We start from the raw sequence: 15,532 nt of genomic DNA, 5'->3' as shown, positions 1-15,532 counted from the left end.
ATATTCATTTTAACCACTGTTCAATAGTTGGAAGTAAAATCCATTGCTTATTATTAGCACAGTATTTCTTTTCCTGGTTAGTGACTACTCCCTGCATATCTCTGATTTCATCCTGCATTTCTGTCTTCTTTTAAAATTAATTACATTAAATGGAAGCACTTAGTAACTGAGATAACATATTCTGTTTCATCACACATAGGGGAACATATTTTTGACGATGTATCATGGCTCATGTGTCAGCAAGCACAGGATTATAGTCAGCATATTGCATTGGTGCCAAAGCTCTGGAAGTGTAATCATTAATGGCCATTCCTCCATAGTGGCTGTTGGGTCAAGCCTGGCTCTGCTTTGGAGCAGTAAAAAAATTTGATTTGGCTTTGTTGTTTTTGTTCGTTGGTTGGTTTTTTTTTCTGTCTTTTATGGTAGGTCCTATACTCTGCTTCCCTTATCCACAGAAAAGTAGTTCAGGTAAATTCCCACTCTTTTAATTGTCTGGCTGGAGGTGGATGCTCTTACTCATGGAATTAACTGAATTAAACTAGCTGTGGCAGCTCTCCAGGCCTGCAGCTAGAGCTCCCTGCCACCACCTGGCTGTTGGAGCAACACGAGCAGGCTGAACTTCACCAACAGCCAGTTTATATTCAGAGTTTGCCCGTGCTCCTCTGACAACTGCTATGCGTCAAGTGTTGGGCTGGTGTCTGAGGCAGCACCTCTGTCCATACCTTTCTTCCCGGCCTGCCAATCTCCCCCTGCCAGAGAAAGGAACGTGTTAGACTCAGATGTACCACACAGATCACAGGGGCTCTTTAGTCAGTGTATATATAAAGAACATCAGGAATATCTTTGCATTCAGAACTTCGTTTCCAGAAGTAAAATGAGAAGAATAACTTCAGTGGAGCTCCCGGACTTTTCCTGTGCTCTCAGCCCTAAATCTACAGCCACATCCTTATCAAGAAAAGCATGCAATTGTGCCCAGCTTCAGGTAGGCATCACCATGGTGCAAGTGCTTTATAGGTCTGAAGCCATGCATTAACATATAGTCTGCTTTTAACATAAGCTGGCCCATACAACTAATGCTACTTGGGATAGCTGTGCCCCTCATGTCCTCCCAGAGGAAGAGTTGTTTTAAATACAGGGATTAGTATGAGCACTGACTTGGCACCCAACCTGCTCTCTCACTCATAATATAGAGGCAGTAGCTGTCACAAGAAGGCATAAAAATATTTTGAGTAGAAAACCAACATTGGAAGATAAAGCTTTAAATAATAGCTCTAAATCCATCCATAGATTTGCATTCAAATTAAATCAAATCCCACAGGTACTTATGTCTCATCACTGACTAAACAGACAAGAAAAGTCCCCCATCTTTTCCTTTGATTTCTCAAAACCACATAACAACAGACACTTACTTTCTCCCCTTTTGGTCCCATTATACCAGGAATTCCTTGCGGACCCTAGGGAAAGAAATAAATGCTGTTATTGAGCTGTATCTGTGAGAGGGCGCCGGGTGGTTGCTTTCCCACAACCCACAGCCCTGTGGGTATCAATGGGGAATGGTGTAATCCCACAGTGTCAGGGTATTGAACATGGTGTTTGAACATTGTCTCTAAATGCCAGGTCTGTGTCACTACCAAAGGCAACTGGAGAGCTACACTGACATGGGAAGTGCAGGGGCATCTCCTAGATGAAGAAAAGTAGGAAAAAGGACCTAAGGCATAGGAAAGATCATAGAATCATAGAATATCCTGAGATAGAGGAAGCCCACTGGGAGGAAAATTGAGTACAGCTACTGGCTCCACACAGGATCACCAAAAAACAGATTCTATGCATAGAAGCATTGTCCAGACATTTCTTAAAAACCAACAGCATGGGTCCATGATCACTGCCCTTGTGCTCGACCACCCTCTGGTGAAGAACCTTTTTCTGATATCCAACCTGACCCTCCCCTGTCGCAGCTCCATGCTGGATGAGAAATTACTGAAGTCCTGAAGAATTAGCATGGAGACATCGTATCCGACGGCAAAGGATGACAGCCAAAGGGGCTGCAAGGTAAATGGCACAAAACACTGATTTTAATTGTTTGCATTCTGAGCAAGACTTTGCAACCCATCTATCTCTTCATGGTACTTCCTGTCCTCATCCCTGCTGGAACATTTCTTCCAGACAACGTCATGGGAAGTAAATAATGGCTTTCAAATTTAGGGCTGTTTGTGCTTCTCCTCAAGATTTAATAGAAATTTTATGACCTTCTCAGTACCACGGTCATTTTCACTCTCTCTCTAACACACACACAAGCTTTGCAATTGTAAAATCTACCTCCCAAAATTATTATTTTTTCTTTTGTGAAACAGATTTTATTCACCTTTTCATAAAAAATAACAACAGGTCTTCAGTATTTTTTTCTTTTATGCATTTTCCTGTATTTATGGATTGACATTTTTTCACAGAAAAAAAAATAGCCAAGAAATGGAAATACTATCTGGGATATAATTATAATTACTGTTGTTGCTCAAGTACTTTAAAAACAAATAAACCTCACATACTTCACAATAATTTTGTCACATTGTGCTTAAACATCTCCCAAACTTTAGTTAAACTGCAAACTTAGCTTTATATTTGTCATTCTCAGCAGTCTCCTGTTGCTTGGTGTTCAACCCAGATGTAAGCTGTTCAGAGGATACGTTTGTTTTCTATGAGTGATTTCAAAGTATATGAATCTGCATTTCCCACATAGCACGAAGCTGCCTTTCAAAGATAGCCAACAGCAACTTTTTTAACATCTTTTCTTACTTCCCTGAAATTATAACTGAATGAAGTGATGTGGCTTTGAGAAGCTGGACATAAATAATGGGCAACAATTACATAATCTGAAAGTCATGGTTAGAAAAGACCAAAACCAGTGCTGAAGTAAAGACTGATGGAGCCTCACGCATCCGTGTAAGCCGTAAGACACTAAAATAATCCTCTTTCTCATGTGAAACACATTCCCCTTTCAGAATTTCTTCTAATCTGTGGAGGCCTTGAATCCCAACTCAGAAAATAAAAAATAAAAAATCATAAAAAATGGTGTCATTTCTAGAGTACTTTAGTCAACAGAACTCCTTTTGTTTCCATATGCCTATGGGAAATCCCACGAGCCATCATGAAATGAGCATTAGGTTCACCGTACAAATCACTCACTCCAGGTTTGGAGCCTGGCTGTCTTATACCATGCAAAACACAATGCAAATTGAACATGAGCAGGAGCAAGCTGTATCCTCAAATGCAAATTACTCCAACTATTTTAGTCAATAGACTTATTTTAAGCTTTTAACAGTGTAAATCAGAATGCAGCTAATTATAGTCTAAACCAAATTTTATCTTTTTTTTTCATTCTATGCTAGGTTACACGTGGGAGGAATTGCATGCAGAATGACATCATAAATGTAATTCTCCTTATTATGACAAAGTCACACATTTACAGCAGAAAGCAATTCAGAAATAATTCTTAGATTTTTTTGAGTAACAGTAACATTTATTTTCCTATTACTATGGCCCATAAGAGTATTGTCCAGAAGACTACTGGCTCTAACACTGTCCTTCTATAAGAACATATCCATAATGAAAAATTCCAAAGCAATATTACACCCATCCTACTGTCTATGTTGTGATACAATCTGTTGGTATTTAAAGACTTTCTTGGAGGGATCAAAGATAATTTATTTGTGAGGTTAATTGTTATTCATAGCGGTGAATCTTAAAGAACAACAGAATGGATATTACTGTTCTCTCATGTCAAATCAGAGATAGTATAGTTTTACTTTTCAAAAAGACAATCTGGTGAAGGCTGAAAAACCAATGGCTTCTCCCACATGTATTGCAGCTCTAGATGGCAGACAGGAACACCACGGGATTGCTTCATAACACAGAGAAGACTTTTCTCAACACAAACATTCTTTTACCATCAGTTCTCTGTGTCTCCTAGTTTACACACTAAATGACTTTCTCCTGTTTTATTCTTCATTAGATGGTACTAACTGGAATGAAAAGGCAGGTGGGTGGCATTCTCTACAATTTGAAGACTTTTACAGAAAATTCTCCTCTCCTCTATGCATAGAATGTTTCCCCAGAAGATTTCTGACCTCCTGCCCTAACTGTGCTAACAGTAGAAAATGAAAGAAGGGATCAATGGGCTGCCCAGCAAGCCAGGGGCAGAGACCTTGCAGAAAAAGCTGGAAGACCATACATCTCCTGAACCCTACCTCAACGCCCTTCCAAAGCCCTTCCTTGCCTCCAGCCTGCACTGCAAGTACTTTCCTTCTCAAGGGTGTACTCCAAAAACCTTCAAGTTCATAGCAGCTCTTGTGCATCAATTCCACAGGCTCTTTTTTCTCAGGTAACAAGAGTCTAAAGCAAACAGATAAACAACGAAGAGCCTCAGAAGGAGGTGATGGCACCTCTGGGATTTTTCAGGCTTGCTACCCACTGTAAAACTCCATGAAAATGAAAGTTGAACTTGAAACCTGGAATATGGAGGGCAGGGATGAGAACACAGAGTAAAAAGCCTACAGGATTTATGCATAGTCATGTCAAAATGAAATTAAGCCAGAACTTGATATGTTTATTAAGCTATAAAAGGCATTTACAGAAAATGTTTAACAGCATTTAAACAGGACTTTGGAGTGAGTGAGAGTGTTGTGGTTTGGTCACAAATGCATCACTCACCTGGGGGCCAGGAGGCCCTGCAGAGCAACGTGACTCGGGCAGAGAGAAAGCCTGTATTGTTTGGAGCACTTGACACAATTCCTTCATGTCCAGATCAAGCAGTTTCTATGTAAGACAAAATGTACCAGTGAGCATTTACAGACAACATGGAGAAATACACCGACAGCCACTACAGCCTGAAGAGCACTTATTCACTGCCTCAGGGAGAAGCCTGTGATTTGTCACAAGGTTATCTTCATGGATGCTTCAACATTATCACTTCAGCATGGTGTTCTGCCCACATTTCCTCCTCCTTTTCCAGGCGCGCACCGCAGCTGGGCTATCGTGTCCCCCCTAAGCCGGCGTGGGACCCAGTGCTATTCTTAGCCTTCACCCTGCTCCCTCCATCATGCTTCACAAGTGGCAACTCCTGTCCAAAAATAGCAGCTTTGCTCTAATAATACAGCCTGCACTCAGCAGGGATATGGGCAGTGAGAATTTCACTCCAGTAGATATCAGCCAGGCATTCATTCACTGCTGACCAGAGGCAATGCCCTTAAAGATCAATGGATCACTATCATGTGACTTTAAAATTAGGCTTCCCTGAGTAAACTGGTACGTTTATGTCCTATCAGAAAACATATATATCTCCCCTGGATATAAAAACAAACACACAGGCAGAAACACTGGGTTAATAAAGCTGCTCTACATTGTCCAAGTGAAAAGACATTTTCCAGAAAAAATCCGACTAGAAACTCCAAAAAAAGAGTACTCACAGTGAATTCACACTGCTCCCACTTTCTTAGTAACCACTAATTAAATTATTTTTTTATGAGGAGGTAGTGCCAGGAGCAATTTTATATTCAAATTACTCTCTGGAATATTTGGTCCTGGTCCCAGCCTCATCCTCACTGAGGGGCCTGAAGTGGCACATCATGTTTTCTAAGGGGATCTTTTCTCTAGGTCTCTTTCCCCAGGAAACCATGGCACAGGCAGGAGAGGTCTAGGCAGGGGATGAGAAAGGGAGAAGAAATTAGGTTTTAGGTTGAGGAAATTATACACTGATCTCAATCCCATTATCTCTGAAGACAACAGGGGATTTTATGCTGTACTTTTTCTTGGATTAGTTCTCGTAAGAATTTTTTTCTAATCACTACTTACATAATGCTTGCAATAATTTGCATATGGTAAATGAAAAGTAGAATTAAGAAATAAGAATTACTAGTAGGTGAAAAAATTAATTATGTTGGGATGGAAAACATATTGGAGGTAACAGGCCCCAGCAACAAGTGTAAGTGGTCAAACTGCTGTATCATATACCCACTGTACATCATGTCTATGCTAACATGTATAGATGGATACGTATCATATAGAACGGGAATATCCGTATGTGTGTGAGTGAAAACTCCATACCAACTACTCAAATGCACTTTTCATTTTTGAAAAATGGTAGGAACAGGTTCCACAGAAGGATTTTGGGGCCGTGATTTCACAAAGGCAAATGAGATGAAAATTAAGACATCTGTATAGAATACACTGAAATCATGGTGTAGGACGGGACATTGCCTTTCTCATCTTGATTTATTGCATTTACATTTCCTTCTGTTCAGGACTGCCTTGCTCTAGGAAAGTAATAGAGCTCTACCAACACAGCCAGAGGCGTCTGCTGAGTGACAGCATGAAGAAGTACTCAAAGAGGACATGTTAGTCTTCATCAAACATCAGAATTCACATAAGAAGAAGAGGCAGGACCCTCAGCCACACTTACAGAGCTCCAGTCGTGCCTGAAGTGTGGCGGTGGGAACATGGGCGGCGGCGGTGGGATGAGGAGGCAGCACGCTCTGTGGGTAGGCTGCATCTTCTGTTCCAAACAAGGGAGATCTGTTCAATACAAACACTCATCCATTGTCTTGAACACCACAAATATTTCTCACAGAAAGTGACCTTCCATTCCACAGCACTTTTCTACATCCTGTGTCCACTGAAGCACTGTAATCCAAGCAAAAATTTCAGATTCCATGCAGTCCCTCAAATCTACAATGTCCTTCATATGCTAAGGCAATGCCAAGTCCTAAACTCAATGTGGCTATGACATAGGCTGATTTTCATAGAACCATAGAATCTCCAAGGTTGGAAAAGACAGCCAAGATCATCCAAACCAACCATCCACCTTTCACCAGTATTTCCCACTAAACCATGTCCCAGTACAACATTGTCTTGAACAGCTCCAGGGACGGTGCCTCCACCACCTCCCAGGGCAGCCCGTTCCATCATCCAACCACTCTTTTGGAGAACGATTTTTTCCCAGTGTCCTACTTGAATCTCCCCTGGTTCAACCTGAGGCCATTCCTTCTAGTCCTCTCACTAGTTACACAGGAGAAAAGGCCAAACCCCACTTCCCTACAGTCTCCCTTTAGGCAGTTGTAGAGAATTGTAAGGCTCCCCCGAGCCTCCCCTTCTCCAGAATGAACAAGTTCCCTCAGCCACTCATAAGACTTGTACTCCAGATCCCTCACAGCTTCATTGCCCTTCTCTGAACACACTCCAGGACCTCAGAGTCTCCCTTGCAGTGAGGGTCCAAAAACTGAACGCAGTACTCAAAGTACAGCTTCATTGAAAAATACCAGATAACCACTGTTAGGAAACAAATATTTCTCCCACTCTCTCTCACTTTCTCTTTTCTGCTGTAAAAGTCTATTAGAAATGGCATTTTCTTGTTCGCACCAAATGCAGTAAATATTTCTTTGTGTCTGTTGGCTTTTCCTCTGGCCACTAGCAGCCAGAATGAGTGTCTGCAAAGTGAGGGGTGGCAGGGAGCCAGATACTGTAGGAAGAGGAGCCTACGGTGAAGTATCTGGCATTAATAGAAAATTTCCAAATTAAGTTTCTAGGAAGATAAACTTGGCAAAATTGCTAGATTTGTGTGCAAATGGGTTGCAGTCTGGTTTTTAGTCACATCTTAGAGTAAGACAGATTTCTCTAAGGAACAGAGATAAGTCTAGGTTTTTAAATGTCTCAGAAAATCTTTTACATCATGTTCTGCTACTCCACATTCATGGGGTCAGCATTTCCCCAGTCCTGATGCACAGAAAACAGCTGCCCAGATGAGTGTGGTTGTTAAGACGTCAGAGTGGCTGCCCAAGCAGCAGCTCAGGTGCTTCCTTAGCTCATTTGGTCTCTGTAACAGACACATTGTCTAAGTCAGGGTAGCTACCTGTAGCCCAGAGATATAGTGGATGCCCCAGTCCTGGAGATTTTCAAGATAAGGCTGGTTCAGGCCCTGGACAACCAGTTTTAGATATGCATGTCTCTGTTCATTGCAGGGCAGTTGGACTAGGTGGCCTTTAAAGGCCCTTTCCAACTTACAATTCTGTATCATATCTTGCCTGTACAACAATCTATGCACAGAGTCTAAGGGAATGCATTTCATAAACTTCATTTCAATTATCTTTCTTAACAAGAACACTCATCACAAAGTGTCATGTCTTTCCTTTCTCCAGAAAAAAAATAATAATTTAAAAAATATTAATAAATAAATAAATAAATAAAAAAGAAACCCACCAAAAATTTCTAGTGATACCAGAAGTAATTTCTGTTACGCAGAATTTTTTTTCTCTAACAAAACTATCGGAGATGATACTCTAGAGAGGTGAGTCAACACCCAAAAGGTTCACACTGAAGACTCCTCCTGAACTTTTCCTACCGAGTTTGAACTCAACAGAAAGCTTCAGTTCATGCACACAATAAAATACAGAGTTAAAATCTATATTGTGTGACCCTGAATTCAGTTAGTGTTACACAGCTGTAACAAAGGCCTTGAATTTTAAGCCTACATACTTCTGTGGTTATCTTAATTTCAGGATGGTATTTGAACATGTTCCATTGAGACTAAAATGCATATTGTTAAAAAAACAATGGGTAGCTTGTAATCTAAAAAAGCATGAAATTTGATAATGACATTATCTTAGCCTACATAGCGATATCATGCTACTTCTTAGTAAGATCTCATTCCATGGTCTAGCTCAATTTCAATAAGTTTATTACCATTCAACATGAATAAGAATACCAAAGCAGGTCTGATATGGCTACATCTATAGTTTAAACTATATACATACCATGTCCTCATGAATAAAGTCAAGTTCTGGGTTATGAAATATTGGGATTTTCCTTTCCTTGGAAGCCAAGTTTGAAATTCTTTGGAACATTTTTTATTATGAAAACCACTACAGCTGATTAAATTGGTAGCACAATAGCTGTTGTTTTCCTTGTTAGGCTTGCAGGCTCTAAGCAAATGCAATATATATCATTAGGCTCTAGGTCAGCTTTGTTTGCTAAATACAGCTTCATATCACCCTAGTCCCCATCAGTGGAAAAAATCTCAGCCCAAGAATAGGGCTGTCAGTTTTCAGTGAGATGCAAAGGCCCTGCCTACACAGGGAGTTTGTTTACACATCTTGTATGGAAACTGCCCTTCCAACATCTTTGATACCAAAGAAAGTATTCAATAAGAGAAGGAAGACAAAATGAAAAACACTTATTTGGACTTGTCTAAATGGCATTTGGTTTCAGAGAGCATAATAATTAAAATAATCAGCTTTAAAACAGAAAGTCTTAAGCATTTTCAAACTAGAATTATTTTTAGCGATCAGGAAATATTCAAGAAAGTGACTACATCAATCTATACGTTGATCTATATGTAGTGGTTGCTTCAAGAAATAAGGTATTTTAGATGGACTGTTGCATTGTTTCACTGTTCTTGCAGACTGCTTGCTTATGGTGCTAGCTGGAAGACAAAAGCTGTGATGCGAGACCTAGAGAAGAGAAGGGCACTCCCCAGACACTGCCTTCCAGAGCAGGGCCTGTACAAGGTCCCTGAGCCCTTCCAGGGCTGATCCTAGAGCTAACCTAACACTGCAAACCCCTGTGGCTACAAAGAGGCACTAGAGAGAAGTGCTGCACCAGGTTCAGCACAGATTTACAGGATTCCATTGCAATAAGTGGTATGCAAACTGGGAAAGTGACTTCTGTGCTACAACTGCGAAGGTGTAGGCTAGCTGGAGCAAGGACAATGGCAGGATATAAGGCATGGCATGAAAAAAATATTTAACATGTGCTTCCCTTCCTATTTGCACCACATTCATCTCACAAACCCTGACCAGAAGCTGAGCTACTTTCCAAAGCTGTGTTCCCAATAGCAGTGCCTGCGGGTTCACTGGCTGGGAAGGCCTGCCCTCTGGAGACCTTTGGCCACTGATACCCTGCCACAGGTGCTTCCCCACTTGGATGGTGGACAGAAGTAATAATAACCAAGCTCGGCAGATGAGTTAGTTAATGAATGTGGGCTTTTCCAGCTGAAAGTGAGACCTCCATGTGCTTTGTTGCTGTTCATTGTGGCTCCCCTCAGCCACCTTGCAAGGGCAGCAGCCATCAGATGTCATCCTATGTATCTACTGCAAGGTCACCACCTCTTCCCTTCGACATCAGGAAAGGTTAAGGGCTGCCAAAGCGCCTGCTCCCAGGGCAGGGAGCAGCACAAGGTGGTGCGGGTGAAGGTGGGCAGGTAGAGCTGGGGAGCTTCAGACATGAGCTCACATCTGGAGCTGGGTCGGACAGATGGGTTCAGGAACAGGTTACATCTCTCTTGCATTTCTCAGTGTCTTCATGAACATAAGCCTTATGGCATAAACACACCCTTTCCCATGTATCAGGTGATGTAAATGTTAAATACAGCAAGTCTACAGCTTATACACTGATATCTGTGCTGGGGAGGTGCCGCAGGAGCTGCAGGACGAAGCTATCTCCCCATCCCTTTGATGGAACATTAAATACTCCAGCAACTGATAGAAATATGAAAATACTTTGTGTCAGAAATCCTAATCCCCTCCCCCCCCCCCCCCCCAAGGTGGCTGCCAGCTGTGGCAGAACTTACAGGCCTCTCACCAGCTGGCACACAGCCAGAAGCTGTCATAATAAATAAATAACATGGAGATGTTTAAAATGAGCCCTCGCTCAGAAAAACCTTGCAGATAGCACAGACTTTGGCATGCTGCCTGATCTGTATTCACTCAGTTGGGTTTGCTTCTATTGACTTCCATTTGCTGAAGTCCAGGGCACTAGATGCTGCTCAGAGATGCTGGAAGCTCTATGTGCTCCTTTTCCGTGCATGAGAAATTGAGGCAGAGAAAAGTTAAGCAGCTGCCCCAGGGTTGTGGATGACTTGATAAAAGAACTGGAATGAGATTTTCAGTCCTGTAATTCACAATACTTCATTCCCATCATTTTATGAATCTATTATAAAACTTATTTTCTTGACACTCTAGAATGATGTTACAAATACATTGAATATTAAAGTCTAAGAGCTTAGCTGCATGCCTGGATACATATATACTGTCAAAAATGGATAATGGCTGCTTTTCTCTTCCCTCCCCCCCCTCCCCCCCCCCCACACTTTGTCAGACCTCTTTTGCACTCTTCCTATATCCATCTTTTCCCTAGATCCATATTCTATTCCAAATCCTCTTAACTCATTACAGCTGTGTGCATACCAAGAGCATTCCCCATTCCCCTGATACCCTTTCCATTAAAGAGATCATTCCTCAGAGAAGGGAAAAAGCACGACATTTAGGATGATTTCTGTCAATTCCTATTGGCTTTTTCTCCCTCTCCTATTCCTGATCCTTCTCACATAATTCCCCCTGAGGGCTGAAAGGGCTTTTCCCATTTCCTTCTACCTACTATGCTACAGTATGAAATAGGTTAGCAAATCCTTCCATGATAAAAATTGCACTGATCTATAAAACACACTTTCCATTTTAATCATTATAGTATACTATAAATTTCCTTGCTTTGTGCATATGTCTCATCCATATGGTTTCCATGCTCTGCCCAGCACTGCCAGCACTGTGCCAGCTCCTGCCCCAGGTGGCAGGATTTGTTCACCACAGACAAGTCTGCGGTGCTATCTCCGGGGGAACTTCTGCAGCCTGAAGCCAGACACCTGCCTCACTTGCAACACAAGGCCAGTCCCACAGAAGTAAAATGGAACTGGCCACCAGCTTGTCCCATTTGTCTGCACTTTGGGAGTCCTGATTTGTTATTTCAGGATGCTCATCAGCTCACCACTAGAAGCCAGCTACGCTGACCTTCATATTAAACCAGGGTGAATTAGGAACACCTGGTCCTTTGACCTGATCATCTGCATTCCTACAGTAAATGAAATTCACGATGCTCATTCGAAGCAGCATATAACTGAGCCCTTTCTTTTTTATTTGTGTTTAAGTCAATTATTTATTTATTTATTTACGGTCTGTGTGTCTTTCCATTCAGTAATTTAGATTCAGAGAGGTTGTCCCCAGTGAAACAGGGAGCTCCCTTCCTTCGGGAAAGCAGAGGAAAAAGGCAGAGAAGGCATCAGGAATACTGCCAGCCACATTCAGTCCCGTTTCATTCCTCTAAATTAATCAACCATACTTTTCTCATAGGGCTTTGTTTTGATATTGATCACAGGAAAAAATTCAATCAAGTGATTTGTATGATGCATAAAAGGATGTTCGGTTCAGAAGAAGCATTGATGAAGAGATACTGCTCTTCTCCAGCTCCTGGAGGTGTATCAAATACACATCAGTGTATTGCTACAGTGGAGGCACTCAGATGCCCTGCTCAAGGGTCTTGTGCAGGAACCTCAGCAGAGCAGAGCTCTGAAAAATAATAAAGGACATTATAAACTCAGTGTTACAATGGATATAAAATAAAGACTCCTGCCTCTGGGGGGCTTCTCTGTCACACTGAACCACAGCCACGTGCCTAAGTGCATTGTAATGTTACACTATTAATCCCCGAAGCACTTTCCCTGAGATGATGCTTCAGCACCAGGAGAATCACTGTTTGGTGCTGACATCACGTTCAAAATACTTCTAGGAGCAACAATGCAGTGTTGCTTGAGTCTGATGGAACTACAAAACGGAGTAGGCAGCAAAATAAAAAAAATGATGCAGACTATTATTCTTCCCCTAATTATTCTACATATGCATTTCTCCCTACTAGTTGTTTATCTCTGTTTTACAGTTACCAGCTTGTGATGTGAACACTTACATTTGTGACCTAATGCTATAGAAAGATATGTGAGGACTGAAATGAAAGCAGTTTCAGCCCAGAGGTTTTCAGACACTCTTGAAATATAGTTACATGTATTCTTCCAATTACAGGAAAGACAAACCACTGCTGGAGAACATCCTTACTGTTGATTGTGGTTAGTTTTAGAGTTTGCAAGTACAGTACTGGAATCCGTTCTTTAAAGGCAAAATTACATCTTGGTGTCAGATGAAAATCAGCTGCAAGTCAAAGGCTGTGGACATACACTACTGCTGTCTGAAAGATATTTGGAAAACAAGTCTGCCAGCCCCAAGCACGCTCCCTACTTTGACACTACACCACCCTGAGTATTAAACCTTTACACACAGCACTACTGCTGTAAAATACTCCTCTTTATCTGCAATTATCGTTATCCTAGCTCCATAGGTGCATATTTAGGGACTCAAAGGGTTTTTGTAGCTCCCTGCTAAGTTGCTGATGAAATATAAAGGTACCCTTTTTCCCCAAAGAACCAGTGCTGACAACCCCAGGCTATGCATTTCCCTACTACTCCTTATTTCCTCTTCTATTACGTGGCCACCAGAGGTATGAACTTTTCTCCTTTGAAGGGTCTATTTCCTAGGCTGTTTTTTATTATTATTGTTGATTTTTTTTTTTTTATGATGATTGATAACCAACCTAAACGTCATCTCTAGGCACTGAAGTGTACTCAACAGGAGAAAAGCACTGCATGGGAAAGCAATGGAGATATGAACTTTGTGTTTGTCTGGCTGGAGCCTACTAGTTTCAAGGCAAGGTAAAGAAACAATTTCTTTGAAACAATTTCTGAAGTCTAATTACTTACATCTTATTGCAGGTCCATTTGGAACATAGCACAGAAAATAAGTTTTGATGGTTTCTGTACCATGGCGTTAATTAATATCAACTTTATGGAAAAATCCTACCCCAAAAAATAGAGATGATAACAAATGAAAATGCCTTTTAGCATTGCAGAGAGCTCAGCAGAAAAACATATCAGTTCCTAGAGGTCTGACAGATGGATTTCATTGGTTTTTTTAAGGGATGCCTTTTTTCAAGCATTAAGCTTCCCTAGATGTAATCTTAAAAGCAATCTGAAAGGACTGCAAAAATCTAATGGCTAGATTATTAAAGGCTATAGGGCTTTTCCCCAGTGGAGAACTGCACTGGCCCAAACTGGCCCTTGGAATCTTATGATTCAAGTATTTCTAAATGAATGGTCTCTTCAAACCACTGGGGGTGAATTACATGTATGTTCTGTGTATTTCAAAAGGTTTTCTTATACAAAACAGAACAAAAAACCAACATAGGTGAAATCACTCTTATCAGTACTGCAGTTCAGTCCAGAAATCTGTTGTCCTGCACATGCTGTCCTGCTGATCGTTGTTCCCTCTCAGAATCATAAAATCATCAAGGTTGGAAGAGACCACTAAGACCACTACTCATCTAGTCCAACCACCAACCCATGCCCACTGTGCCCACTAACCATGTCCCTCGGTGCCACAAATGCCTTGAGTGTAAACCACTTGGCTGTGGTCACACAGAAATGAGAGAGAAGGAGAGAGATTGTGCACCTTTAAATCTGTGTCTAAAGATGATTTTATGTATGGTTTTGGAACGTGGAGGCTGTCTTGATGTCAGAAACACTAGGAAGATCTGAAGGTGAAACTGACATCTACCTACAAGTCTCACATGAACCATCCTAAATCTGACAAAAAAAGGAACCTAGGATTTTAGTTAGCATCTTTTGGCTATAAGTATTCTACCACAACATGATGGGAGTTCCTCCAAGAAGAAACGGAGTTGGAGATCTTGTTTCCCTTCTCCTCCCTTCGCTCAGAACGTGGGTAGAGGGGACTCTCACTGACTGCACTGTAAAACCTGCTAAGTGGGATTTCCAGTGCCCTGGCTCAGCTGACAACTAATTTGTTTTGCCTTTGCCTAGCAGGGATTTTCCATGCAGCGGTCTCTTGTTTGCTATGTGAGCCATCCGAATATTTGTTAGTGTCACAGCCAGAGCCAGATGATGTTTATTCTGCTAACATCCCGTCTGGCTCCAGCAGCACTCATTGAGGTCAGGGCTTTATTTATAGAAGCAGATATACATTGAGATTCATTTTCTTTCCCTTGCTGCAATCCACATAGGATCATCCAAAATAGAAAGAACCATGCAGACGTGCAAGTAATACATTAAATGGGCCAGGTCCTCCAGTGGCACACATTAGTGCAGCACCAAACCAGTGGGAGAAAAAGCATTTTATCGTGGCTCGGGCTCTTCTCTATTATTTCCCATAGAGAAGGGCAGAAAACAAGAAATAATAAAGCAAAAGCCACCAAGCAAGAAATACGTCCCATATCTGCGAGGCAAGTTGTTACTTTCTCCTACACTCTCAGCCGCTGGGATGTGTGAGAAGCAGAGTGCAGGTCCGAAGGAGGCAAAGCAACAAGACTTAAAGCGATTTACCTGCGGAGAGTGAGAAGGCATTGTCAGCGTAGGGGCTGTGAGAGAAAGCCCAGCAGGAGAGAAGCTGCAGGTACAGTCCCCAGGCAGTCGGGCTGAGGGTGGACATGGTGCCAGCTGTGGGCACGGCGAGCTGCGGGCTCTGCTCTGCCTCCTGCTCGCTTCCTCTTCCTCGCTGGCCGCGCGTCTGTGCGGCTGTGTGCTGTGTGTGTGCACGGCTCTCGCCCGCTCCCTCTCTCGCCGTGCCTTCAGGAAGAAGGAATGCCAACCATTTCCCAT

The 15,532-nt window shown here is 41.9% G+C and overlaps 1 protein-coding gene across 1 annotated transcript in view; it reads right to left on the bottom strand.

Moving 5' to 3' along the window:
* The window catches only part of COLQ (collagen like tail subunit of asymmetric acetylcholinesterase), a 31,731-nt gene extending 16,199 nt beyond the window's left edge, over positions 1-15,532 (bottom strand). The window contains 6 exon segments of the mRNA XM_065752493.1: positions 723-749; positions 1,410-1,454; positions 4,705-4,809; positions 6,452-6,564; positions 15,257-15,457; positions 15,460-15,532. Of these exon segments, the coding sequence (XP_065608565.1) occupies positions 723-749; positions 1,410-1,454; positions 4,705-4,809; positions 6,452-6,564; positions 15,257-15,457; positions 15,460-15,532 (564 nt within the window).

Source organism: Cyrtonyx montezumae, unplaced genomic scaffold (genome assembly GCF_038088225.1).
Source record: "Cyrtonyx montezumae isolate F1298 unplaced genomic scaffold, pur_monq_1.0 scaffold_8, whole genome shotgun sequence".
In the NCBI taxonomy this organism is placed as follows: Eukaryota; Metazoa; Chordata; class Aves; order Galliformes; family Odontophoridae; genus Cyrtonyx; species Cyrtonyx montezumae.
The sequence above is the reverse complement of the archived record's forward strand: the minus strand, read 5'-3'. Positions and strand labels throughout refer to the sequence as shown.